Here is a 27,794-nt window from a genome sequence, read left to right as displayed (position 1 = left end):
CATAGGTTCAAGCAATTCTTCTGCCTCAGCCTCCTGAGTAGCTGGGATTACAGGCGCGTGCCACCACACCTGGCTAATTTTTGTATTTTTAGTAGAGACGGGGTATCACCACATTGGTCAGGCTGGTCTTGAACTCCTGACCTTGTGATCTGCCTGCCACGGCCTCCCAAAGTGCTGGGATTACAGGCGTGAACCACTGCGCCCAACCTCAGATTCTCTTAGTAAGCATAGTTCTAGTATCACAAAATGTTTATGTCACATGAAGGCATTTCACTACTCATACAATGTGAACATAAGCATGAAACATGTCTTCCTAATCAATTTATAGGTTAAAGTTCTTCTGTCCTCCTCCTCTAAAGGATTAACCTTGCTTCCAGCCAAAGTTAATTAAAAATTCTTTATTTAGTATATTCTCTCACTCAGAGTAAGCTTGATAAACATAGGTTGTTTTAAAATATTATAGTAATGGTTTATTGATAGGTAATTTGGTTAGTAGAGTTATAAATACAAAAAGGGAAAGGTTACCAGAAATAAGACATTATTTCTAACAAATCTTCAGGAAAATCTTGATTATTAAAATCCCTTTTATCATACAAGTGTTGCATATACAGTTTTAGTTCTTCATAGCCCTCTACCAATAAGGCACCTGCAATAGTAAATAATTTGCTACTGCAGCCTTAGAGAGCATTTCTTAGAGGTCTGTTGGTGCTTCTCCTGACAAAGTGCACTTTTTTTTTCCCCCGAGACAGAGTCTTGCTCTGTTGCCCAGAGTTGGAGTGCAATGGCACAATCTCGGCTCACTGCAACCTCTGCTCCTGGGTTCAAGCAATTCTGCTGTCTCGGCCTCCCGAGTAGCTGGGATTACAGGTACCCACCACCACGCCAGGCTAAGTTTTGTATTTTCAGTAGAGACAGGGTTTCACCATGTTAGCCAGGCTGTTCTCGAACTCCTAACCTCGTGATCCGCCTGCCTCGGCCTCCCAATGTGCTGGGATTACAGGCGTGAGCCACCACGCTCAGCCAACAAAGCGTACTTAAAAAAAAAAAATTATTTTTATTTTTAAAATTTGAGATGGAGTCTCACTCTGTCACCCACGCTGGAGTGCAGTGGCATAATCTCAGCTCACTGCAATCTCCGCCTCTTGGGTTCAAGCGATTCTCCTGCCTCAGCCTCCCAAGTAGCTGGGATTACAAGCATGCACCACCACACCCAAATAATTTTTGAATTTTTAGTAGAGACAGGGTTTTCTCATGTTGGCCACACTAGTCTTGAACTCCTGGCCTCAAGTGAGCCACCCACCTTGGCCTCCCAAAGTGCTGGGATTATAGGCATGAGCCACCATGCCCAGCCCAAAGTGCACTTTTAATCAAGACAAACAGTCACACATTTATATATATCCTAAAGTCCTAGTATAAAAACTGCGACTGAACTGATGGACTAGAATAAAAATAATAAATCCTTAGATCCATGCCAGCCTCTCACAAATTATCTGAATTTCATAAAAATATGAAGTGTTAACACAGAGATGGAATGGCAACTGACTTTATGAAAGCTCGCACATTGAAACTAAACAAAATCTCAAGCTGTGGTGTGGAGCTATTCTGTTACCAGGCAGCACCCCCTCACCATATAAATAGCAGCTAGCTACTGGTTTCTTAAAGCCAAACTGATGATGGTTTTGAAGATCAACCTTGTCTATTGCCCTACTCGTGACTCAAAATGGAAGACTTTTCCTGTCTCCTGACCCTTTTTCTTTTAGCTTATTTGAGAAGAGCCCTGAAATGAAAAAGGATCATTGAGTGAAATATAATCTCCTGGAGTATCATCTCCTTACTGTAGATACCCCTAACAACAACAGGAGGCTTTGACTCAGCCACATGCCAACAGAGGTTCTAAGTCAGTATCCTGTAAGGTTTCCATAGTCCTGGAGAACTTCACGCAAACTTCTTCTTGGTGGCTGTGAACCTCTCCATGTACTAAAAAACATGAAAGAATACATCAGGGGTATTTTGGCATGAGTAAATAAATAAAAGCCTAACTGTTTGTGTGTGTGTTTTTTTTAATTTTGGTTTTTATTGCATGTGGTTTTTCATTTCCTACAAAATATAACTGCTCTAACTGCAAAATTAAGTACATAGTTTTGGCCGGGTGCAGTGGCTCACACTTGTAATCCCAACACTTTGGGAGGCCAAGGTAGATGGATCGCTTGAGCCTAGGAGTTTGAGACCAGCCTGGGCAATATGGTGAAATCTCATCTCTACCAAAAATAGAAAAATGAGGCATGGTAGCGCCTGTAGTCTCAGCTAATCAGGAGGTTGAGGTGGGAGGATCACTTAAGCTGAGATCCTGCCACTGCACTCAAGCCGGGTGACAGAGCGAGACCTTGCCTCCAAAAAAAAAATAAAAATAAAGCACATAGGGCTGGACGCGGTGGCTTACACCTGTAATCCCAGCACCTTGGGAGGCTGCGGCGGGCAGATCACTTGAGCTCAGGAGTTTGAGACCAGCTTGGCCAACAAGGTGAAACCCCATCTCTGCAAAAATTAGCAAGGCATACTGGTGTGCAACTGTGATCCCAGCTACTAAGGGGGCTGAGGGATAAGAATCGCTTGAGCCCGGGAGGTGGGGGCTGCGCCAGTGAGCTGAGATTGCACCACTGCACTCCAGCCTGGGCAACAGAGTGAGACCCTGTCTCACACATAAAAATATATATATATCTATGTGTGTGTGTGTGTGTGTGTGTATGCGTGTATATATGTATATGTGTGTGTGTGTATATATATCTCTCAAAAGACAAAGATGAAGACAAAGATGCTTTACAATAAGCTGTCTCTACAGAAAAAGTCATCTTGGTACAACACCATTCAGCCGATGCTTTGAATCTACTTCCAAAATGGGGAAGAACAAATCCTGTTGACATTAGCTATAAACATTTCTGTGGATTACTTCACCATTGTCTTCTCTGGGGTAGTGACTAGAAATGTAGAAGTACATTAATTCATACCTTATCATAGCCTTCCAGTTCTCGAAGTTTCTTTATTTCAAAAAGATTGCCTTCCACAGCAAGCAGACAGATCTGGGAATCACTGAGGATGCTCTGGGGAAGCATGCTGAGCTCAAGACAATTCTCTTCCAGGCGAAGAATTTTAAGGCGAGGACAGCAAGATATCTTCACTGAGATCTGAGATATCTATTGAAAAACCACAAAAGAATAACAGGAAAAAGCATAAGCACTACACTGGTTACTTTTAGTACATTAAAACAAAACAAAAAATCTTTACTTGACTATTTGTTCTAGTTTTCCCCTCTTTTACCGCCTCCATTTTCTCACTGCCTACTCACTCCAGAAGCCTCTGTTATCTAGCTTCTGTTACTACGCCCCCACTTAAAAAAAAAGCTTTTATGAAGGTCACCAGTGGCTTTTTGGGAACAAAATTTTCTGATGATAAAAGCACTGTATGTCCATTATAGAAAATTTGAAAATCACAGGTTTAAAGAAAAAAGTTGACCTAGAATCCACCACCCAGAAATAACCACCATAAACATTTTGGTACATTTACTGCCAATTTTTTTTTTTTTTTTTTTTTTTTTGAGACGGAGTCTCGCTCTGTCGCCCGGGTTGGAGTGCAATGGCCGGATCTCAGCTCACTGCAAGCTCCGCCTCCTGGGTTTATGTCATTCCCCTGCCTCAGCCTCCCGAGTAGCTGGGACTACAGGCGCCCGCCACCTTGCCCGGCTAGTTTTTTGTATTTTTTTTAGTAGAGACGGGGTTTCACCGTATTAGCCAGGATGGTCTTGATCTCCTGACCTCGTGATCCACCCGTCTCGGCCTCCCAGAGTGCTGGGATTACAGGCTTGAGCCACCGCACCCGGCCTACTGCCAATGTTTTATGTGTACATAGATACTGACCACTTTACTACCAAATTCAAGGATCCATCATCCTCAGTCCCTATTGCATTTAACTGTACTATCTATCCCTTCCTTAAAACCCCTTCTTTTTGTCCTTTTTGGTTTTTCTTCCTATCTTTTGGATTATTCCTTACTTCTCTTGTTTTTATAGGCATTTTTCAAGTAGCTGTCCCTAATACTTCATATGTCATCTTCTCTCTCAACTTTTCCTAGAAAGCTCATTCATTAAAGTCCATCACTTTTGTTATGACCTCAAGATCTGTATCTACACTCTTACCTTTATTCTGCTCCCATGTTTCCAACTTTCATTAAGGCATTTCCATTTACAAGATTCACCACAGACAACTTAGCATGTCCATTCTCAATAACACCACTGTTCCTTTAGGCCCTCAAGCTCAATACCAAGCAATTGTCTTTGACTCACCCCTTTTGCCATTTAAATACTAAAAGTCACCACATTCTTTAATTCTGCTTAGTATCATCTCAGATCATCACTTATTAGAAATGATGGGAACTTTAGTAAGTTCAATAACTAGCAATGCAAGTTCTCAGACCTCATCCCAGACCTACTGGATCAGACATACTGAGGGCAGGGGCTAATGATCTCTTTAAACAAGCTTTTCTGGTTATTCTGATGCATACTAAAGTCAGAGAACCACTGAATAAAGGTACTAGCAGAGGTGAATGTGGAGCAAATCCTCGACTGATACGTGCTGCTTAACTGATTCAGTTTTTTCCCCCCCCAAGAAGCTCTATAACATATAAGAATATCCACTTAAGGTAAAAAACATGAGGCCAATCCCTCAAAGACAGACTGAATTTCATCATGATGTAAAATCACTACAATCTAGAAAAGGAATAGCTACATGCAGCTAGTGGCTACTTTAATGGATCATGCAGATCTAGAAATACAGACACTAAAAAACTAAAGGCCATCCAGTCTCACAGTGTTGAATGTTTCATCACTTGTGCCTTCATGCCTAGACAAGAATGTGTGGATTGGTTTTCCAGACAAATATTAATTGAAAAGCTGCCAAAGTAATGGAAACAAATTTCAAATATAATTAAAGCTGTATAACAGTGAAATGGGCTATCTCCAGAAAGCCTATCACTTAATATTCTTCAGCAAAAATAGAAGACACACTTAACAAAGATGTCAAAACCCCCCACAAAATGAAAAAACTGAATTACCTCTGACACCTGACTCTGAGAACCTCAGTTTAGGCTTCATTTCCACATTCTATCCCTGACATAGCTCCTGGCTAGCTGGTTCAGGGCATATTTGAGGAGGATCTGAAGAATTCTTCAAGATTTGTGAGACAGTAGTTTACCTTTTGAAATGATCTCTCCCTGTTACCTACCTCATCCTCCCGAAAACACCTACACAACTAACACATCCAGTGTCTCAACTAATTCCATGGCACTTTGGGCCTTGAAATTAGTTCAGCTTACAGAAGAAACCTCTCATCTAGCCTCTGATACTTAGCTCTGTGATGGCAGCTTAGGAAACAAGAGGTTAAGAGGTATCAGGAGACCATAAACCCACACATACGCTGTAGGGGAAAAAACCTTAAGCTCTAGACCTGATTCTGGTTGAGGTTGAGTTCGATGACTTGCAGCTCTCCCACTGTGTCAGGTATACTTCTAATCTGGTTCTTAGAGAGATCCACCACATCCAGGTGCCGCAGGCTACAAAGTTGGAGAGGTAATGCTCCCAGTTGGTTCCCAGAGAGGCTCAGGGTCTTGAGGGCAGAGAGTTGCCCAAAGGTAGACGGCAGCTCTCTAAGGTGATTGTTGTTCAGGCTTAGCGTCTCTAGTTTTTTCAGATTGCATATCTCATCAGGCAGAACAGCTGGCAAAGAAAATGTTTTTAAAACCTGAATCTGATAGAGCTGAAAACAACTTTGATGAAGTTTCTAAAGACTATATGGCAGCCTGCTTCGCCTCTTGTTAATATATGTAAAATTCCCACATGTGCCATTTTTAGGTATTGCATTTTACCAACATAGTCTTTAGAAGGTGAGGGTGCCATCAAAATGCAGGTGAGCATTTGTGTGTATAATGGTCTCCTTTTGTAAAGGGGTCCAAGGCACAATTTGACAGCAATTTTGTGATATTTGGAAGATCCTCCCCTTCCCATCCATCCCCCATTCCAAGTTAGGTAGCTTTGTTTACATTACATCCCCAAAATGTTCTTCCCTTTCAAGTCCAAATTAACCCAGTAACAATCATTATAACACCCAAGGAGGCTTATTTTTTATGTAATTACAAGTAGAAAGAAGGCTTCAAGGATTCCGGCATTCTGCAACTTGAGCCCTCCTGCACGGTTTCATAACGAAAACAAAAATCAGCTTGTAAGAGAAAACCACCCCTGGTAACAGCTTATCACTAGCAAAAGCCTCCCAGGCAAGAGCCATACTCAGTTTGTTGTTGTTCAGGGAGAGGCTCTTCAGCAGAGTGAACTTTCCTATCAGCAAAGGCGGTAGGCTCTCGATCTTGTTGTTGGACAAGTCGATGGTCCTGAGATTGCTCGTGAGCTTCTGCAAGTCTGCGGGGAACTGGAGAAAGGAGTTCACAGCGTGGAGAATCCCGCACCGACTAAGTTCGCCGCCCCCGCCGTCCCTCTCCCTTTAAGTTCCCCGGTCGTGTCCCTCCCATTCTCACCTCGGTCAGCCCTCGGTCCTTAAGCTGAAAGACACCAGTTTTCTGCGCCGTTTCCACATGAGCGCGGAGCGCACTGTTTCCCATCCTAGCGCCGCGGCTCAGGTCCCTGCGGGAAGGAAGCGCAGCTGTCACCGCCCAGTCCACCCGGTCGGCCTCCCGCCCCAGCTTTCATCTCCCGCCGATCCCTGGCTCCTGGGGCCCGACCCAAGAGTGGCAAGGAAGAGACGGAAGAACAGACAGCCCGACCACCAAGCCCTGCCGCCTTTGCAGCTCTGCGGAGGCCAGGCGCCTCTGGGAGCCTACGGAAGATCAAGGAACCCCGGACTCGCCTCCCACCGCTCAGCTGCCGGATGGCTCCGCAGGTGAAGACCCAGGACCCGCAGTAGCCGGGATGCGCTCCCCGGCTTAGCCCCGGGCGGGACCGCCCTGTGACGTCATCGAGCCGCGCCGTGCGTTCGCCCTGCGTCCCAACTCACTCTTGGCGCCTTCGCGGGAGGTGAGTCCGAGCTATGGCGGCTGCCAACCCCTGGGACCCGGCGTCCGCGCCTAACGGCGCTGGGCTAGTGCTAGGCCACCTCATAGCTTCGGGGATGGTCAATCAGGTGCGTGGGGGCGGCTGTGGCGTCATCAAGGGGGTGCCCACGATGGCAACAGAATATGGCTGTGAGTTGGTGCTGCTGGCTGTGGGAGTGGTGAGGGTCCTGGTTGGGGTCTGTACTATAGTAATAGATCCCCTTCCAGGCAACAGCCGCGACCGTTCTGCCGTGGATGCTTGGAAAACGGGGATCTGAGTAGATGGTGTTTAGGGTAGACTGTGTTTTGAGTGTCTGTAGGGTAAATTTGTCCCTGGCCCGTTTGTGGGAGATTAGACTGCTGTTACTGGCCTTTTTTTCATCCAGTGATACTGCCTCTAGACTGTAGTGTAAGGCGGGGATAGGAAATACGGATCGTTACGTCCCCTTGCGGAACAAGCATTACCAACAACGCTCGTTTGTGGGAAGTATTGAATCGTATTTGGGGTGGGAGGTACTGGGTAGAGAAGAGCGCTAGAAGCTCTTTTTTCGTGTTTTTATTTTATTTTTATTTATTTATTTTTTGAGACAGTCTCGCTCTGTCGCCCAGGCTGGAGTGCAGTGGCGCGGTCTCTGCTCACTGCAACCTCTGCCTCCCGGGTTCTAGCGATTCTCCTGCCTCAGTCTCTCGAGTAGGTGGGACTACAGGCGCGTACCGCCACGCCCAGCTAATTTTTTTTGTTTGTTTTAATGTTCAGTAGAGACGAGTTTCACCGTGTTAGCCAGGATGGTCTCGATCTCCTGACCTCGTGATCCACCCGCCTCGGCCTCCCAAAGTGCTGGGATTACAGGCTTGAGTCACCGTGCCAGGCCTTGGCATCTTTACAGGCAAAAAAAAAAAAAGTATTGGCTAAAAAGATAAGACCTTGGAACGTGAATGGAGGAAGAGATTAATTTTGAGAAGGAGAGAAAAGAGTCATTCACCCAAGGAGTCACAAAGTGGCAGTTTTAGGCTGGGCAAGAAGAGCATGTAGGGGGAAGGAGCCAATAGAGTGAGAAATTGAACATGTGAGGAAATAATGGAATGCAAGTGACAGAAGGGCATGGGGAAAGTGGGATCAAGGGCATTGAGAAAAATGGGGAAAGAAATTTTGATATATAGAGGAAGTTGAGGAATTTCACTAAAAAGAAAACAGAAAAGTTAAACTGATCTGTAAAAATTAGCACTATATTAGCCGGTGTGGTGGCGTGCACCTGTGGTCCCAGCTACTCCCAGGACCACATGGGTCCCGGAGGCTCAGATGGGAAAGATGGCTTGAGCTCAGCAGATGGAGGTTGCAGTGAGACGCGATCGGGCCACTCCACTTAGCCTGGGCAACAGAGTGAGACCTTGTCTCAGAAAAAAAAAAAAGCATTACAAACATGATGGAAGATTTATGGAAAATATATAACTTTTTATAGTTAGAAGAGCCATTAGAGACTCTAATACCTTAGAGTATTTTTTAATTTAAGAAACTAAGGCTTAGACCAAGAAACTTGCCCATGGTCACTAGACTGTTGAAGGAGAATTAGATCTTAGCACTCTCCCTTTTGACACATTGTGTCCTCTCTCAAGATGAACTGTTATAAGAGGCTGTGATATTGTCTTGAAAGATTTTAAGCTTTTGTTGAACACCCATTGTCTGGGTGATCAGGAGATTCAGGTGGTCCTAGTTAACTACATTTCCCAGGGGTGGCCACAGCCCTCTACAGTTTAATCCTTCCTCCCTTCTCTCCTGTGTTTTCTTTTTCTTTTCTTTTATTTATTTTTTTTGAGACGGTGTCTCCCTCTGTTGCCCAGGCTGGAGTGCAGTGGTGTGATCTTGGTTCACTGTACCCTCCACCACCTGGGTTCAAGCAATTCTCGTGCTCCAGAGTAGCTGGGACTACAGGCACCTGCCATCACGCCTACTAATTTTCATATTTTCAGTAGAGATGGGGTTTCACCATTTTGGCCAGGCTAGTCTCAAACTCCTGACCTCAGGTGATCTGCCTGTCTTGGCTTCCCAAAGTATTTGGATTACAGGCATGAGCCAACGAGCCCAGCCTTTTTCTTATCAGGTTACCTAGTACTCTCACTTGTATTGTCCAGTTCTGTCACAAAATAGTTTGGCAAACTCATAATAGAAAACATTTTTGAGGGCTCATGCCTGTAATCCCAACGCTTTGGGAGGCCAAGGCGGGTTGATCACCTGAGGTCAGGAGTTTGAGATCAGCCTGGCCAACATGGTGAAACCCAGCCTCTACTAAAAATACAAAAATTAGCCAGGTATGGTGGTAGGTGCCTGTAATCCCAGCTACTCAGGAAGCTGAGACATGAGAATCGCTTGAGCCCTGGAGGTGGAGGTTGCAGTGAGTAAAGATCATGCCACTGCACTCCAACCCGAGTGACACAGTGAGACCCTGTCTCAAACAAAAACAAAAAACCCCCCAACTTTTGGTACTTGGTATCCCTCTAAAGAGCATTGGTAGGAAATACAAATGCCTAAACCGAAGGAGTGAGGCACTGGTGAGAGAATTTTAGGCATTGATGGGTGATCTCTTTTTTGGGGGTGGTGGTTGTCTTGGTGGTGTCTACTGTCTCTTAAGTAACATTAATTAGACAGTTACTGATTTTACCTACAGTTAACATGTCCCACTCTATAGCTCCTTAAGACCTCTGACAACCTTACTACACAGCTAGTCCCAATGAGGGAGCTATTTACAGACTTGTAGGTTGGTTTTACTTTAAGGAAACTTTATACATAAAAACCTTTATCTTTTTTTTTTTTTTTTCCCCCTGAGACAGAGTCTTGCTCTGTTGCCCAGACTGGAGTATAGTGGCACAATCTCGGCTCACTGCAACCTCCACCTCCTGGGTTCAAGCAATTATCCTGCCTCAGCTTCCTGAGTAGCTGAGATTACAGGCACGCACCACCACGCCCGGCTAATTTTTTTTATTTTTAGTAGAGACAGGATTTCACCATGTTGGTCAGGCTGGTCTCGAACTCCTGACCTCAAATGATCCACCCGCCTCGGCCTCCCAAAGTGCTGGGATTACAGGCTTGAGCCACCACACCCAGCCAAAAACCTTTTCCTGTTAGAAGGATTTAGCACTGATTCTTTCAAAATGATTTGTCACATCATCCCTTTAAACAGCCCATCCCTTTAATGCACATCATTTTTTGTGCATTAAAAATTAAGACTACTGAATTCCTGCTGGCAAGAATTTTTTAAAAATTGAGTGATGCCTAAGATTGTGATTTGATACAACTCTTCTGGAAAACATAACTTGTTTGAAGTTTTGTTTCAGTCCATTAGAGAGTGATTTGGTGAAAGAAAGGTAGGGCTCTCTGTAGGATAATGGGGTATTGCTTTAGTTTATTCCCCTAGGGACTGCTTTAGTGGCCTTACATTCTAGATATTTTTCCAGCAAGTGTGAGTGAGTCATGGAGTCTTGACCAAAGCTTGGTCATTGCTTATTGGCAATTAATAAGATCAGGGTCTGGATCTACCAAAAAAAAAACAAAAACAAAACAAAAAACGCACAGAATCTACTAATTCTATTTTCTTAACCTGTGTCCTACTCTCCTCTACACCTACTCTCCCATTTGAGAGCCTCTGCTCTTAAATTCTCTGCTATACTAACCTCCCTTTTAGTGTCTCTCAGCTAGAATTCAGTATGAAAAGGAAGGGATAGGAAAAAGAAAGGGTGCCCACAAATTACAAATTTATATATACATATGTGGTATATAATGTTACCAGGATTTTTATATTAAGTGTAAAGGTTCTGGATTTCAGCTTCTTCCTGTGCCTAGCCACGGAATAAACAAAAATACCCTGAATAGACTCCTTTTTCTCAGGATCCTTTCATTTTCAGGGTTCTTTTGCCCTCTGGGGCATGTAATAGCAATATATAATAACAATAGCTAAAGGAAAAGACTTTTCTGTATTCTCAAATCCCTGATGCTTTTTTCTTTTTCTTTTTTTTTTTTTTTTGAGACGGAGTGTCGCTCTGTCGCCCAGGCTGGAGTGCAGTGGCCGGATCTCAGCTCACTGCAAGCTCCGCCTCCCGGGTTCACGCCATTCTCCGGCCTCAGCCTCCCGAGTAGTTGGGACTACAGGCGCCGCCACCTCGCCCGGCTAATTTTTTGTATTTTTAGTAGAGACGGGGTTTCACCGTGTTAGCCAGGATGGTCTCGATTTCCTGACCTCGTGATCCGTCCGTCTCGGCCTCCCAAAGTGCTGGGATTACAGGCGTGAGCCACCGCGCCCGGCCCTTTTTCTTTTTTTAAATGTGTTAAACTAAGTCTCAATCCTCAAATAGTTATACTTTCTATTCGTTATAGAAAATAAGCCTCCACCTCCCTAAGTGCAGGGATTACAGGTGAGAGCCACTTCACCTGACCATCTTTCTTTCTTCTCTCCTTTTTTGTTATCTGCTTCTTAAACATTCTTATTTTTCCTCTGGTTTCTCTTGCATGTTCTTAGCTAAGCATCATTACTCTACTGTTGAACCCGACAGTTTACTAGTTTGCCAGATATACAACTAAGATTAGTGTATAAGCATGGAGAGAGGGAGATATACCAGGGAACAAGTTGATTACAATGTGATACATTGTAGAAAATGTTTTACGCTCATTTACCTCCTGAGAGAAACAAAGAAAAAAGAGTCAGCTCATATGATGGAAAGACAGTGGATTAGATGTGTTCTCACTTCCACCCTCGCACACATTGGCAGTGTGAAGTTGGAGTAATACTTTCCTGTTCCTCAATTTCGCCATCAGTAAAATATCTTGTGTTATCTACTTCAGTGAATGGCATAACTCTGTCCACTCACGTGAAGCAGAATCCTTGGAGTATTAATTGGATTTTATCCCTTATTCACCATATCAGTTAAGATTTGTCAATTCTGTCTTTGCAGGAACTCCATCTTTTCTTCCTTTCCTTTTTAACTGTTACTGACCTAGTCCACATTCTCATCCTCACCTGGAATACCGTAGCAGCTACCTATTTAAAATATCCAATCTCTCTAGTCCATTGCTCCACTAGTGTTGTTTATGTTAGCTAGTTACCAGGGTTTTCCTTCTTTTTTTTTTATTGTGGTAAAATACATATAACATATAACATAAAATTTACCATTTTAACTATCTTAAAATGTACAATTCAGTGGCATTTACCATACTCAATATTGTGCAACTATTTTCAAAAACATTTTTATCACTCCAGATGTAAACCCTGTACTATTCCCTATTCCCTCCTCCCTCTTCAGTAGTGTTTTTATTTTGTTTGTTTTGTGGGTGTTTTTTTTTTTTTTTTTTTTGAGAGAGTCTCGCTCTGTCGTCCAGGCTGGAGTGCAGTGGCGTGCTCACGGCTCACTGCAGCCTCGGCCTCCTGGGCTCAAGTGATCCTCCCACATTGGCCTCCCTAGTAGCTGGGACTACAGGCATATGTCATCATGCCTGGCTAATTTTTGTATTTTTAGTAGAGACAGGGTTTCACCATATTGGCCAGGGCGGTCTCCAACTCCTGATCTCAGGTGATCTGCCCACCTCCGCCTCCCAAAGTGCTAGGATTACAGGTGTGAGCCACCAGGCCCAGCCAGTTTTATTTTTCACACTTCCCCAGTTAAATATCGCTACCTTCCCCGCCGCCTCTGAGACAGGGTCTCACCCTGTTGCCCAGGCTGGAGTTGCAGTAGCATGATCACAGCTTACTGTATCCTCAATCTCCCAGGCTCAAGGGATCTTCCCACCCCAGCCTCCCAAGTAGCTGGGACTATAGGCACACGTTACCATGCCTGGCTTTTTTTTTTTTTTTTTTTTTTTTTTGAGACAGTCTCACTCTGTCACCAGGCTGGAGTGCAATGTGGCGTGATCTCGGCTCACTGCAACCTCCGCCTCCTGGGTTCAAGCGATTCTCCTGCCTCAGCCTTCTGAGTAGCTGGGACTACAGGTGTGCCACCATAGCCAGCTAATTTTTGTATTTTTTAGTAGAGATGGGGTTTCCCCATGTTGGCCAGGATGGTCTCGATCTCCTGACCTCGTGATCTGCCCACCTCAGCCTCCCAAAGTGCTGGAATTACGGCCGGGAGCCACCATGCCCAGCTGCCTGGCTAATTTTTTAAATTTTTTATAGAGACACCCTGTGTTGTGCAGGGTGGTCTCAAACTCCTGGGCTCAAGCAGTTATCCTGCTTTAGCCTCCCAGAGTGCTGGGATTACAGGTGTGAGCCATCATGCCAGGCTGTATTTCTAAATAAGTATTATGTATGATTGTATTACTTCTTTACCAGAAAATGTTCAGTTGCTCCCATTTTCTGCAGTATGATTGTTGAGCATAGCACTCAGGATCATCTGTGATTATGTGGAGACTATGTTTTCAGCTACCTCTTACCCTGTTTTCACATATATGCGAACACTGGTGGTTATTGAGCATTTATAATGTTTTTGATCTTTCTATCTAGAATACCTTATTCTTCCCATACATTATGAGCCTCGTGAGGGTGGAGAGCTTGTTTCATATTTGAATATTCCATTGCCTAACTCAGTAAGTGTTTATAAAATTGGTTATTTTTAGACAGTAAACTTTTACTGTGAAGACCAGAGAGTAAATATATAAGGCTTTGTGGGCCATATGGTTGCAACTACACAACTAGGTAGTTGTATAAAGGCAGCCAGAGATAGCATGTAAATGGATGAGACAAGTCACGTTCCAATAAAACTTTATTTCTAGACCATGAAACATGAATTTCGTATCATTTTCTTTGTTTTTTTTTTTAGACAGAGTTTTGTTCTGTCGCCCAGGCTGGAGTGCAGTGGCGCGATCTTGGCTCACTGCAACCTCCGCCTCCCAGGTTCAAGCAGTTCTTCTGCCTCAGCCTCCCAAAGTAGCTGGGATTACAGGCGCCCACCACCACGCCTGGCTAATTTATTTTGTTTATTTTTTTTGAATAGAGACAGAGTTTCACCATGTTGGCCAGGCTGGTCTCAAACTCCTGACCTCAGGTAATCCGCTTGCCATGGCCTCCCAAAGTGTTGGGATTACAGGCGTGAGCTACCATGCCCAGCCTTTTATTTATTTATTTTTTTGAGATAGGGTCTCACTCTGTCGCCCAGACTAGAGTGCAGTGGCAATCTCAGCTCACCACAACCTCTGTCACCTAGGCTCAAGCAATTCTCCTGCCTCAGCCCCCCGAGTAGCTGGGATTACAGGTGTGCACCACTACTGCCTAATTTCTGTATTTTTAGTAGAGATGGGGTTTCACTATGTTGGCCAGGCTCGTCTTGAACTCCTGACCTCAAATGATCCACCCACCTCAGCCTCCCAAAGTGCTGGGATTACAGGCATGAGCCACTGTGCCCAGACTGTTATAAAATATTGTCTTTGATTTTCTTTTTCCCAACAATTTGAATATATAAAAATCATGCCTGGCTCACAGGCTATACAAAAACAGGTAATGGGCTGGATTTATTTCATGGACTATAGTTTTCCAATCCCTGGCCTATCTGATCTCTAAAATTCTTTGGCCTGGGCACGGTGACACACGCCTGTAATCTGAGCACTCTAGGAGGCTGAGGCGGGTGGATCACCTGAGGTCAGCAGTTGTAGACCAGCCAGGCCAACATGGTGAAACCCCAACTGTACTAAAAGTACAAAAAAAAAATAGCTGGGCATGGTGGCGATAATCCCATGGTAGCTGGGAAGCTACTTGGAAAGCTGTAATCCCAGCTACTTGGGAAGCTAAAGCAGGAGAATCAATTGAATCCAAGAGGCAGAGGTTGCAGTGAGCGGAGATCATGCCATTGCACTCCAGCCTGGGTGACAAGAACAAAACCCAGTGGGTGGCTCACGCCTGTAATCCTAGCACTTTGGGAGGCCTAGGTGGGCAGATCACGAGGTCAGGAGATTGAGACCATCCTGGCTAACATAGTGAAACCCCGTCTCTACTAAAAAATACAAAAAAAATTTAGCCGGGCATGCTGGCAGGCACCTGTAGTCCCAGCAACTCAGGAGGCTGAGGCAGGAGAATGGCATGAACCCGGGAGGCGGAGCTTGCAGTGAGCTGAGATCGCGCCACTGCACTCCAGCCTGGGTAACAGAGCGAGACTCCATCTAAAAAATATATATATGTATATATTCTTTGCTGTGCTAGCATTGTAGAAAACGAAATGATAGAGATGGATGAAGTCTAGGGATGCACAATACTCAATTCTGAGATAATGTGCATGGACTCGTGGAATGAAAGGATAAAAAAGAAGGGGTAACCTTTTTGAAAGAATAATTATGCCTGGATACAAATAATCCTTTAACTGAAAGATAAGAATGTGAATATACACAGTATGAATGACTTGTAGCCAACTGAGGTCATTTAGCGAATCAGATAAATGATTCCATGAAGGGGAAAAGTATTTGATTTCAACCCCAGAAGCTCAGAGAGACTGGGCCTGAGTCATTTGGAAAGATAGAGGTGATTCTCCAACAACTTTAGTCTTAGAATCCTTTGATAAACTATCAGTAATACAAATCTATTTTGTATGATACCTTAGGAAATAATACAAAGGGAGTGTGTTGTTTGTTTCTCTTATTTTTTTTTAATATTTGAGCAAGTGATTTGTGATGGTAAAGGTTCTAAAACAAGAATTACACATTGCTACTGTTTTACTTTGTACTTCATGTTCAAAGGCAGTGTTGGACATAATATATTCTCATATTTTAGACTATGAGCATGCTATTCCAATGTACCTAGAAACTTTTTGTGACATTCTGCTACTTTCCTTGTTTGTTTACCAATAGGAGATGTTAAACATGTCTAAGAAAACAGCTTCTTATTTTGTGAACTTCACCAGACTACAACAGATCACAGACATTGAAGCTGAAATCTACCAGGTAAATCATGTTGAGCTTTTTACTTTCTTTTCTTTTTTCTTTTTTTTTTTTTTTTTTTTGAGACAGAGTCTCACTGTGTCACCCAGGCTGGAGGCTGGAGTGCAGTGGCACGATCTCAGCTCACTCCTAGCTCCGCCTCCCAGGTTCACACCATTCTCCTGCCTCAGCCTCCTGAGTAGCTGGCACTACAGGCGCCCACTACCCCCACTGGCTAATTTTTTGTATTTTTAGTAGAGATGGGGTTTCATCGTGTTAGCCAGGATGGTCTCGATCTCCTGACCTTGTGATCTGCCTGCCTCGGCCTCCCAAAGTGCTGGGATTACAGGTGTGAGTCACCGCGCCCGGACTGAACTTTTATCTTTGTACTTCTAGTATAGGAAAACAAAAACAAAAGCTGGCCAGGTGTAGTGGCTCACACCTATAATCCTCGCGCTTTGGGAGGCCAAGGTGGGAGGACTGCTTGAGCCCAGGAGTTTGAGACCCTGTATGGGCAACATAGGGAGATCCCGTCTCTACAAAAAAATTTAAAAAGTAACCAGACATGGTGGCACACACCTGTAGTCCCAGCTACTTGGGAGGCTGAGGTGGGAGGATCACTTGAGCCTAGGAGGTCGGGGCTGCAGTGAGCCATGTTTGCGCCACTGTACTCCAGCCTGGGTGACAGACGAAGACCCAGTCTCAAAAACAAAATGTGATCCTCCCATCTCAGCCTCCCAAGTAGCTGGGACTACAGGTGTACACCACCACACCCAGCAAATTTTTTATTTTTAGTAGAGATGGGGTTTCACCATGTTGGCCAGGCTGGTCTCGAACTCCTGACCTCAGGTAATCCACCCACCTCGGCCTCCCAAAGTGCTGGGATTACAGGAGTGAGCCACTGTGCCTGGCCCTGGATACTCTCTGATTGAGCTAAATGTTACTTTTGTTCCCCATGTAGAAAAACCTGGAAATTGAACTCCTGAAACTAGAAAAAGATACAGCAGATGTTGTTCATCCTTTCTTTCTGGGTAAGTGGTTTGGTTTTAGTTAAGTGGATAATCACTGGAATTTCAGCTTTTTCTTGGATTACTGTAATAAGCACCAGTCAGTCAAATTATGATGCACCGTCGTTTTTCCAGGTGTTGTTCCAAAGCTAACGAAGTCATCTATTTCTATGCTGAAATAGAAGTTCTGTTGGCTTTAGTAGTACAAACAGCATAAAAAGTGACTAAATTGGCTCTTCAAAGTCAGGAGAACTTGAAAGAAAAGTCTGAGGAACTTTCAGATTAAAGGAGACTAAAGGGACATGACAACTAAAGCACTGTACGATCATGGATTGATTTTTTTTTTAATGAGATGGGGTCTTCCTATGTTGCCTAGGGTAGTCTTGAATGGCGCAAGCAATCCTCTCAAATCAGCCTCCCAAGTAGCTGGGATCACAGGTGCATACCACCATGGCTGGCAATATATTGAATATTTGACCAGAAAGTTTTCTTGTGGCCAGGTGTGGAGAGTCACGCCTGTAAACCCAGCACTTTGGGAGGCCAAGGTGGGTGGATTGCTTGAGCCCAGGAGTTCAAGATCAGCCTGGGCAACATGGTGAAACCCTGTCTCTACAAAAAATACAAAAACTAGCCAGGCATTGTAGTGTGTACCTGAAGTACCAGTTACATGAAAGTCTGAGGCAGGAGGATTGTTTGAGCCTGGGAGGTCGAGGCTGCAAGGAGTTGTAATCATAGCACTTCGCTCCAGCGTGGGTGACAGAGTGAGACCCTGTCTCAAAAATTAAAATTCTTTTTGCTGTAAAGGACATTATTGGGATACTTAGTGATGTTTAAATATGGGCTGTACTAAATATTGGTAGTATTGTATCAATGTTAAATTTTTGAATTTGATAATGTGCTGTAGTTATATAGGAGAATGTTCCTGTTCTTGGGAAATACATGCTAACGTTTCACAGGGAAAAAATATCATGCTGTCTGCAGCTGACTCTCAAATGGATCAGCAAAAATAAAAGAGAGAGAGAGAGAGTGTGTGTGTGTGTAGAGAGAGAAGGAAGATAAAAAGAAAATGTAGCCAAATGTTAACAATCAGTGAATATAAATAAAATGTATATGTGAGTTCACCAATTTTTTTGGAAACTTTTCTGCAAATCTGAATTTTTTCAAAATAAGAATTTTAAAGACAGGTCAATTGGCAGCCATTAACTGAATGGGGAAAATAATGAGATAATCAGAAATAGCTTGTAAGATGACTTTAAGAGTGTCACCCTGTCACCCAGGCTGAAGTACAGGTCACTGTAACTTTAACACCTGGTTTCAACTGATTCTCTCAAGTAGCTAGGACTACTGGCATGTGCCACCATGCCCAGCTAATTTTTTTTTCTTCAATTTTTTTGTAGAGATGAGGTTTTACTATGTTGCCCAGGCTGGTCTCAAACCCCTGGCCTCAGTTCTCCCAGTTCAGTCTCCCAAAACACTGCGATTACACGTATGAGCTAGCGCACCAGCTAAGGTGACTCTTTTTCGATGGTCTTTTATAGACTATTAGAATCAGAGATAGGAAAAAACTTTGTGTTAAGAATACAGCTCTGGCTATTAAGAACTGAATAAGAGGTAGAGATGAGAAACACAGAGAAAGAATTTAGCACTAGATTTGGTTATCACTAGGAAAAGAGATAATAGAAATATATTACATATACAAAAACCGACTAAACGAGAATTGTTGAAAATGAAATTGGTATTGGTATTAATACCAATTATTAATACAGAGGAGACAGGAGGGTAATGATGGGATGAATTTTTGACATTGGTGGTGTTAAACCAAGGCAAAGAAGAAATTATTAGTGATTCTGTTATTTGTCCTATTGCTAACTGTAATTACTATTTTTAATTTGTATAGCTCAGAAGTGTCATACTCTGCAAAGCATGAATAATCATTTGGAAGCGGTGCTGAAAGAGAAGAGATCCCTTAGGCAAAGACTGTTGAAACCCATGTGCCAGGAAAACTTACCTATTGAAGCTGTTTATCACAGGTTAGACTGAAAAGTAGAAATTAACACTTACACCTGTTTTCTCAGTTTACTTTTTGTTTTGCAGTTACTTTGCAGCAGAATTCATAAAACAATTAGTGATTCTAGTTGTTAACATTATTAATGTTGATATATTAAACCAGAAAGAAAATCATTGCTTTTAAACCACTATACCTATGGCAAAAAGAAAGAACTTGGCTATCGTGTTTTGGGAATTACAAATTATGACTTTAGTGAAAGAAATTAGATCCATAACATGTAACAAAAATTGTATGTGAAGTAAATTCATTGTTGTAAAGTAAATTCATTGTTGAGTTAATGTTGCCTATATGTAAAAATTCTATTGTGGGCGTTTAACTGGGGCAGATGAAAACACTATCAACTAAGGGAGGAAAAAACCTGGATTCTGTTCTCATCGCTACTGTTTATATGCCTCAAAGCCTTGAGCAAATGATTTAAATTTTTCACTTGGTTTCCCAATAAATAGAATGGAGATGACTTCTATTGCCCTCTTCCTCACAGTATTACAAGTATCAAATTGAAGATGTAGATTATGACTAATGATAAATACCAGCCTGGGCAACATGGCAAAATCCCATTTCTACCAAAAAAACAAAAACAAAAAACAAAAATGAGCAAAGCATGATGGCACACACCTGTATTCCTAGCTACCTGGGAGGCTGAGCTGGGAGGATGACCTGAGCCCAGAAGGTCAACTCTGCAGTGAGCTGTGATTGCACCAGCCTGGGTAACAGAGTGAGACTCTGTCTCAAATAAATAAGAAGCAAGCATCTGGGGATCTCATTGCTAACTTTCTCCACCAGTGCCTCACTAGCTTAAGCAAATCAGTATCTTCTTTTAAGTGTCAGATTTTTTATTTTGTAGGAAAACAATAGATATGCAAAAACTTATTCTTCCAAAAAGACAAAACAAGGCTGGGCACAGTGGCTCACGCCTGTAATCCCAACACTTTGGGAGGCCGAGGTGGGCTGATCACTTGAGACCAGGAGTTCGAGACCAGCCTGGCCAACATGGTGAAACCCTGTCTCTACCAAAAAGTGCAAAATATGCTGGGCATGGTGGCACATGCCTGTAATACCAGCTACTGGTGAGGCTGAGGCAGGAAAATCACATGAACCCATGAGGCAGAGGTTGCAGTGAGCTGAGATTGTGCCACTGCACTCCAGCCTGGGCAACAGGTGAGACTCTGTCTCAAAACAAAAAACAAAACAAAACCCCTTTCCTGTGGCTATATTCAGTATCTCTTTAGTACATTATCATTACCCTTAGCGTATATACTGTACTACATCTAAGAACTGGGCAATGATTTGAAAGCGTTTTTGCAAATGCAGAGATTCAAAATAGCTTTCTATGTAGACTATTTCAATGAAGTACATTTATCCTTATTGTCTTCATTCTTCACAGAGAATGAGTAGGTTGAAATGGAATGAGGCTGGGCGTCATAGCTCACACCTGTAATCCTGATAATTTGGGAGGCCAAGATGGGTGGATCACTTGAGGCCAGGACTTTGAGACCAGCCTGGCCAACATGACAAAACCCTGTCTCTACTAAAAATACAAAAAGTAACTGAGTGTAGTGGTGCATGCCTGTAATCTCAGCTACTCAGGAGGCTGAGGCACAAGAATCACTTGAACCCAGGAGGCGGAGGTTACAGTGAGCCGAGATTGTGCCACTACATTCCAGCCTGGGCAACAGAATGAGACTCTGTCTCAAAAAGAAATAAATGGGGCCGGGCAAGGTGACTCATGTCTGTAATCCCAGCACTTTGGGAGGCCGAGGTGGGTGGATCATGAGGTCAGGAGATTGAGACCATCCTGGCCAACATAATGAACCCTGTCTTTGCTAAAAATACAAAAATTAGCTGGGCATGGTGGCATGTGCCTCTAATCCCAGCTACTCAGGAGGCTGAGGCAGGAGAATTGCTTGAACCCAGGAGGCGGAGGTTGCAGTGAGCCGAGATTGTGCCACTGCACTCCAGCCTGGTGACATAGTGAGACTCTAACTCAAAAAAAAAAAAAAAAAGAAAAAGGAAACAGAATGGGATTTTTTTTATCTAGGGAAATTCCTTTACTTATATGAGAAAATGATTATGATTAACATTGAGGTTTCTTTAACATTAAGTTGGATTCCAGATATGATTACTGTTATCTCTTTCCATTTTTTTATTGGATGACAGGTTGCTTAAAGTGAAAGAGAAGGACCTTTTTTTAATCACTAATATTTCTATGAATGCAGGAAGGTTGTTATTGGCTCTCTAGGTTGATTGTAATTCTTATCTCAAATTAAAAGTCCTGATTAAAGGAAAAGAAAAAGAACGCAAAACAATTAAACTTTAAAAAATGGTTAGGCCGGGCGCGGTGGCTCAAGCCTGTAATCCCAGCACTTTGGGAGGCCGAGACGGGCGGATCAGGAGGTCAGGGGATCGAGACCATCCTGGCTAACACAGTGAAACCCCGTCTCTACTAAAAAATACAAAAAACTAGCTAGGCGAGGTGGCGGGCGCCTGTAGTCCCAGCTACTCGGGAGGCTGAGGCAGGAGAATGGCGTGAACCCGGGAGGCGGAGCTTGCAGTAAGCTGAGATCCGGCCACTGCACTCCAGCCTGGGCAACAGAGCGAGACTCTGTCTCAAAAAAAAAAAAAAATGGTTGACTTTTTTCTTTCTCTTTCAGATATATGGTACATTTGCTGGAATTGGCTGTGACTTTCATTGAGAGATTAGAAACCCACCTTGAAACAATTAGAAATATACCTCATTTAGCTGCAAATCTAAAGAAAATGGTGAGTATTAATATAACTATCTTTAGTTATTTTATACTAGAATCTTAGAGGTATGCTCTCCCAGTTTAGCTTTTTAATAGCTAATATTACGAGCTAGTTATTTTTTAAATCAAGAAGTGTTTTCTTGGCCAGGCAGGTGGCTCACACCTGTAATCCCTGCACTTTGGGAGGCCGTGGCAGTTGGATTACTTGAAGTCAGGAGTTGGAGACCAGCCTGGCCAACATGGTGAAACTCCATCTCTACTGAAAATACAAAAATTAGCTGGGCATGGTGGTGCACGCCTGTAATTCCAGCTACCCAGGAGGCTGAGGCAGGAGAATTGCTTGAAACTGGGAGGCAGAGGTTGTAGTGAGCCGAGATCGTGCCACTGCACTCCATCCTAGGCAACAGAGCAAGACTCCATTTCCCAAAAAAAAAAAAAAAAAAAAAAAGAAGTGTTTATTTAGACCTTGGATTTAACATTTTCTTTTTCATATAATTTTTCTCTAGAAGCCATTTTAAATTCTTTTATTCCAACATTTAATAAACATGTGTTGCCTTCATTGTGCTGTGGCTATGCTACATGTATTGTGAAAGATAGATATGACCAAACCCTGCCTTCAAATTCTCAATGTTTGGTGAGACAGCTATAAAATATGTATTTTCTACTTTATAGGATTGTATTTGCATAATCGATGCAGCAGAGAATTATAAAGAGATGCCATCTATTGAGCATAGAAAAGGGAGGAATTACTTCCAGTCTAGGAGGATTCTGAGTAGGATAGGGGTAGGAAGACTTCAATTAAGTTTTTGTTTTGTTTTTTAAATAGAGACGAGTTCTCACTATGTTGCCTAGGCTGGTCTTGAACTCCTAAGCTCAAGTGAGGCACCTCCCTCAGCCTCTCAAAGTGCTGAGATCACAGGCATGAGCCACCACGTCCGGCTTCAGTAAAGATTTATTTAGGTGTTAGCAGTAAGCCGAATCTTTTTTTTTTTTCTGAGATGGAGTTTCACTCTTGTTACCCAGGCTGGAGTGCAATGGCATAATCTCGGCTCACTGCAACCTCTGCCTCTTGGGTTCAAGCGATTCTCCTGCCTCAGCCTCCCAAGTAGCTGGGATTACAGGCGCCCACCATCACGCCCTGCTAATAGTTTGTATTTTTAGTAGAGATGGGGTTTTGCCATGTCAACCAGACTGGTCTCCAACTCCTGACCTCAGGTGATCCACCTACCTCGGCCTCCCAAAGTGTTGGGATTAAAAGCCTGAGCCACTGCACTTGCCAAAGTAAGGTGAATCTTAAGGAATAGGTGAAATTTAAGTATGGGGGAAAAGTGATACTCCACTTTGGCTGGTGCCTAAAGGAATTGAGGAGATTAGCTTAGGGTTAGTTTATGCAGTGCCTTAAAAACCAGACTAAGAATCTTAGACTTTACTGTCTGAGTATTGGGGAGTCATTGGATATGTGTGTGTGTATGTGTGTGTGTCTGTGTGTGCGTGTGTTTTCTTTTTTTAGTGAAGGGTGCAGAGGAGTGACTTGATTAGAACTGTGCCTTAATCATGGAGAAAATATTGGATAGAGCAGACTGAGCCTTGCTACTCCTAAGTATGGGCAGAGGGTATCAGCATCACTTGGAAGCTTGTTTTAAATATAAAACTACAGACATCATGCACCCTAGACCTTCAGAATCAGAATCCTTTATTTTAACAAGTTCCTCAGGTGATTCCTGTGCACATTAAAGTTCAATCAGCTCAGGCCAGGCACAGTGGCTCACGCCTGTAATCCCAGCACTTTGGGAGGCTGAGGCGGGCAAATCACAAGGTCAGGAGATTGAGACCATCCTGGCCAACATGGTGAAACCCCATCTCTACTAAAAATACAAAAATTAACATGGTGTGGTGGCGCACGCCTGTAGTCCCAGCTACTTGAGGGGTCGAGGCAAGAGAATCGCTTGAACCTGGGAGGCAGGTTGCAGTGAGCCGAGATCGCAACACTGCACTGCAGCCTAGTGACAGAAAGAGACCCCGTCTCAAAAAAAAAAGTTTGATCAGCTCTGGGTTAGAAGACTAGGCAGAGAAACCAAAGGCAGAAAAACCTGGAGACTAATTTACAGTCATTCAGATAAAAGATGTAAAGCATAGAAATACAGAAGATAATGTTTTTAGATTTTGGAGGTCAAATTTTTAGAACTTGGCTATGAATTAGACAAGGGACACATCAAAGATAATGAAGTTTCTAGTCTGGGTGACTTGAAGGTGAGTAGGATCAAGTGTGGGTTAAAGAAGTTTGTTTTTTGACACATCTTGCACATGGAGTAAATGGTCAATCACTGTTGAACTGTAGTTAAACTGAGTTTGAGATATTGAAGGTACATCCAGATAGAGATTACCAATAGTCTTAAATGTGGGCCTGAATTTTAGGAAGGGGGTTAGGTTTAGCAATATAAATTGAGGGTCATCTGCATTGAGTGATTATTGAAGACAAAAGAGGCGAACTCACAAAGAGTAGGTTGGTACTATAAAGTGGGAAGGCATAGTTTTAAGGAACTTTTGAAGTAAGGGGCTGGAAAAAGATCAGGTGTTAACCTTTGGTATCAATTATTCATGATATAATGAATTAATAAGAGATATAATTTCTCCTGTTTCCCTTTTCAAATGTTACAGAACCAGGCTTTAGCAAAGATGGATATATTGGTGACTGAGACAGAAGAACTGGCAGAGAATATACTCAAGTGGCGTAAACAACAAAATGAAGTTTCGTCTTGTATCCCCAAAATATTAGCTGAAGAAAGTTATCTTTATAAACATGATATTACAATGCCTCCTTTACCTTTTACTTCTAAAGTTCATGTCCAAACTACTAATGCCAAGTAGTCATCAACTTTATTTTTGCTTAATTATGTGTAGTCATATGAAGTCTATTTCTAGTTGACTGTAACATGGGTATTAATAGTCTTTGCTGCTAGTAATACTGAAAGAACCTGCTTTATGTTGGAGTATCAAGATCTCAGGTTCATTAAGACCAAACTGACTTTTCCTTTGTTTTTCGTGTATTTTTATTCTACCTTTCAGTAAAACTAGAGAAGATAAAAAATAGCCATGACAATTTATTAACATAAGTGAATTAACCATTTCTCAGGCAGAAAATTCTCTTTTTTAAAAAATGTGTGTTTATGGTCTGGTGTGGTGGCTCACACCTGTAGTCCTAACACTTAGGGAGGCTGAGGCGGGCAGATCGCTTAAACCCAGGAGTTCAAGACCAGCCTGGGTAACATGGTGAAAGCCTGTATCTACAAAATACACAAAAAATTAGCCGACCATGGTGGTGCATGCCTGTAGTCCCAGCTATTCAGGAGGCTGAGGTAAGAGGATCACCTAAGCCTGGGAGGTCATGGTTGCAATAAGCCATGATCACACCACTGTGCTACAGCCTGGACCACACGTTTCAAAAAAAAAAGTGTGTTTCTGGCCAAGCACGGTGGCTCATGCCTGTACTTTGGGAGGCCCAGGCGGGCGGATCATGAGGTCAGGAGTTCAAGACCAGCCTGGCCACCATGGCGAAACAACTGTCTCTACAAAAAATACAAAAATTAGGCTGGGCGCAGTGGCTCACGCCTGTAATCCCAGCACTTTGGGAGGCCAACCCAGGTGGGTGGATCACCTGAGGTCAGGAGTTTGAGACCAGCCTGGACAACATGGTGAAACCCCGTCTCTAGTAGAAATATAAAAAATTAGCCAGGCATGGTGGTGGATGCCTGTAATCCCAGCCACTTGGGAGGCTGAGGCAGAAGAATCGCTTGAACCCAGGAGGCAGAGGTTACAGTAAGCCGAGATTGTGCCACTGCACTCCAGCCTGGGCAACAGAGCAAGACTCCATCTCCAAAAAAAACAAAAACAAAAATTCACCAGGCATGGTGGCATGCGCCTGTAATCCCAGCTACTCAGGAGGCTGAGGCAGGAGAATCACTTGAGCCCAGGGACAGAGGTTGCAGTGCACCCAGATCGTGCCACCACACTCCAGCCTGGGCAACAGAGCAAGACTCTGTCTTCGGAAAAAAAAGGTGTTTCTGAATTAGAACAGTCTTCTTGAATCTGAAAATGTCTATGGTGATTATTCCTATGGGAATGTCACTAAGTATGCAGAAAAGAATAACATAGCCAGCCTGACTTATCCTTTGAAAGGCCAGATGATAAGGTTCGTCCTTGGCTGTTGCATCTGGGAACTTAGATATCAGGTGTCTTGGTCTGTTCTGCTGTCATAACAGAATTACACAAACTATTTTATAACGAATAGAAGTTTATTTGGTTGATGGGTGTGGAGGCTAGGCAGTCCAAGAACATGGCGCCAGCATCTAGCGAGGGTCTTGCCATGGCAGAAGGCGTCACATGGCAAGTGAGCATGAGAAAGATATATAGGTCTAAACTTAGCCTTTTATCATGAGCCCACTCCCGAGATAGCAGCACTAATTCACTAATGAGAGCAAAGCCTCCCTTACCTAATCACTTGTTAAAGGTCTCATAACACTTTTACAATGTCAATTAAATTTCCAACACTTGAACTTGGGGGACATATTTAAACCTTAACAGGAGGGCTCCACTCACTGAAAAGAGTGGTTCATGGTAACTAACCTGTTTGTACAATGTGGTGTGTGCTGAACACCTGCTTTCTTCCTGGGAGTCTAGAATTTTGGTACATGGTAGGTAGAAGGTACCTACGTGACCAGCCCCCAGTAAAAACCCCGGGCACTGTATCTCTAACAAGCTTCCCTGGTAAACAACATTTCTCACATGTTGTCACAATTCAGTTGCTGGTGGAATGAAACAACACATATGTGTGACTCCACTGTTAGGGGACTCTGGGAACTTATACCTGGTTTCCCCAAGACTTTGCCTCTGTACCTCTTCTCTTTGCTGTTTTGCTTCATATGCTTTTGCTGTAATAAATCATACCTGTGTGATGATATGCTGAGTCTTGTGAATTCTAGCAAATCATGGAACCTGGAGGTAGTCTTGGAGACCCTGGCACACAAAGCAGTTCCTGAGTGTTCACTGGCAGCTGTAGAAAGAGGCAAAGAAGAAACAGCAAAGAAAAGGGCACATTGTGGTATAACTTTGGAGGTTTACCTTGCAAAATGCTCAGATATTTTACCTATCTGAGGTTATTGTGCATATAATAGAGAGTGATATACTAACAACTGCCTCAGAATATACTCTTTTTAATCAGTGTTGTAACTACCCTTGGCTTATTTTACTTTTAGACTTGGGGTTCTGTTTTGCAATAAGACATATACATCAGTTTTGTTTTTTGTTTTTTTCTTTTCTTTTCGAAGACAGGATCTCACTGTGTCACCCAGGTTGCTGAGAGCGCTGAGAGTGTGGTATGGCCTGATCTTGGCTCACTGCAGCCTTGACCTTTCAGGCTCAAGTGATCCTCCCACCTCAGCCTCCCAAGTAGTTGGGACTATAGGCACGTGCCACCATGCCTGGCTAATTTTTGTATTTTCTGTAGAGACGGGGTTTTGCCATGTTGTCGAGGCTGGTCTCGAACTACTGGGTTCAAACGATCCTCCCACCTCAGCCTCCCAAAGTGCTGGGAGTACAGGTGTTAGCCACCGTGCCTGGCCTCATTGCACTCCTTAACACAAGAAGACTTCAACAATGATGAGTAAAATAGTTGTTTATAAGGAAGCAGGATCATTACCAAAATAAATCCGGCTAATACAACAGGAATCGTGTTTTGAAGCCTACTTCGCTAATTTTTACTAGTAGGATAGGAGTGGTAATATCTCGAACATTACATAGGCATAGCCTTTAGTTGAATTTCATCAAAAATCTCTTCATACCCCACGTTGGTTTCAAAACATACTATGCTTTTTCTTGATGTTATTTCCTATATTCATTTTTGTGTGTGTGTGTGTATGTCACAAATATTGATATGCCTGGTTGTTTATTTTTGTTTTCTATTATGCCTTTTTCAAAATATAAAAATAAACCTGTAATTTCTAACTAAAA

At 43.1% G+C, this 27,794-nt stretch overlaps 2 protein-coding genes across 7 annotated transcripts; one reads left to right on the top strand and one right to left on the bottom strand.

Annotated features, from left to right (window-relative positions):
- Positions 1-383: 383 nt before the first annotated feature.
- LRRC57 (leucine rich repeat containing 57) lies at positions 384-7,172 on the bottom strand. 2 transcript variants are annotated; one of them, XM_009209998.3, is made up of 6 exons: positions 7,052-7,172; positions 6,576-6,681; positions 6,331-6,469; positions 5,495-5,763; positions 3,006-3,191; positions 384-1,977 (listed from the first exon to the last, which is right to left on the bottom strand). In XM_009209998.3, exons 1-6 carry the CDS (start codon positions 7,153-7,155, stop codon positions 1,936-1,938), a joined length of 846 nt encoding a protein of 281 aa, XP_009208262.2. In that variant the 5' UTR covers positions 7,156-7,172; the 3' UTR covers positions 384-1,935. The 2 variants fall into 2 exon arrangements, with proteins under 2 accessions (XP_009208262.2, XP_003900882.1); XM_003900833.4 differs by lacking the exon at positions 7,052-7,172 and adding an exon at positions 6,905-7,010.
- On the top strand, positions 6,961-27,794 carry HAUS2 (HAUS augmin like complex subunit 2). 5 transcript variants are annotated; one of them, XM_021940495.2, is made up of 7 exons: positions 7,056-7,071; positions 13,571-13,653; positions 15,901-15,993; positions 16,931-17,000; positions 18,874-19,006; positions 21,696-21,804; positions 24,447-27,794. In XM_021940495.2, exons 3-7 carry the CDS (start codon positions 15,904-15,906, stop codon positions 24,654-24,656), a joined length of 612 nt encoding a protein of 203 aa, XP_021796187.2. In that variant the 5' UTR covers positions 7,056-7,071; positions 13,571-13,653; positions 15,901-15,903; the 3' UTR covers positions 24,657-27,794. The 5 variants fall into 5 exon arrangements, with proteins under 5 accessions (XP_031524647.1, XP_031524648.1, XP_021796187.2 ...); XM_031668786.1 differs by having other exon boundaries at positions 7,063-7,177; XM_031668787.1 differs by lacking the exon at positions 13,571-13,653 and having other exon boundaries at positions 6,961-7,071.

The sequence above is a fragment of the Papio anubis genome, chromosome 7 (assembly GCF_008728515.1).
Source record: "Papio anubis isolate 15944 chromosome 7, Panubis1.0, whole genome shotgun sequence".
Taxonomy (NCBI): domain Eukaryota; kingdom Metazoa; phylum Chordata; class Mammalia; order Primates; family Cercopithecidae; genus Papio; species Papio anubis.
The sequence above is the reverse complement of the archived record's forward strand: the minus strand, read 5'-3'. Positions and strand labels throughout refer to the sequence as shown.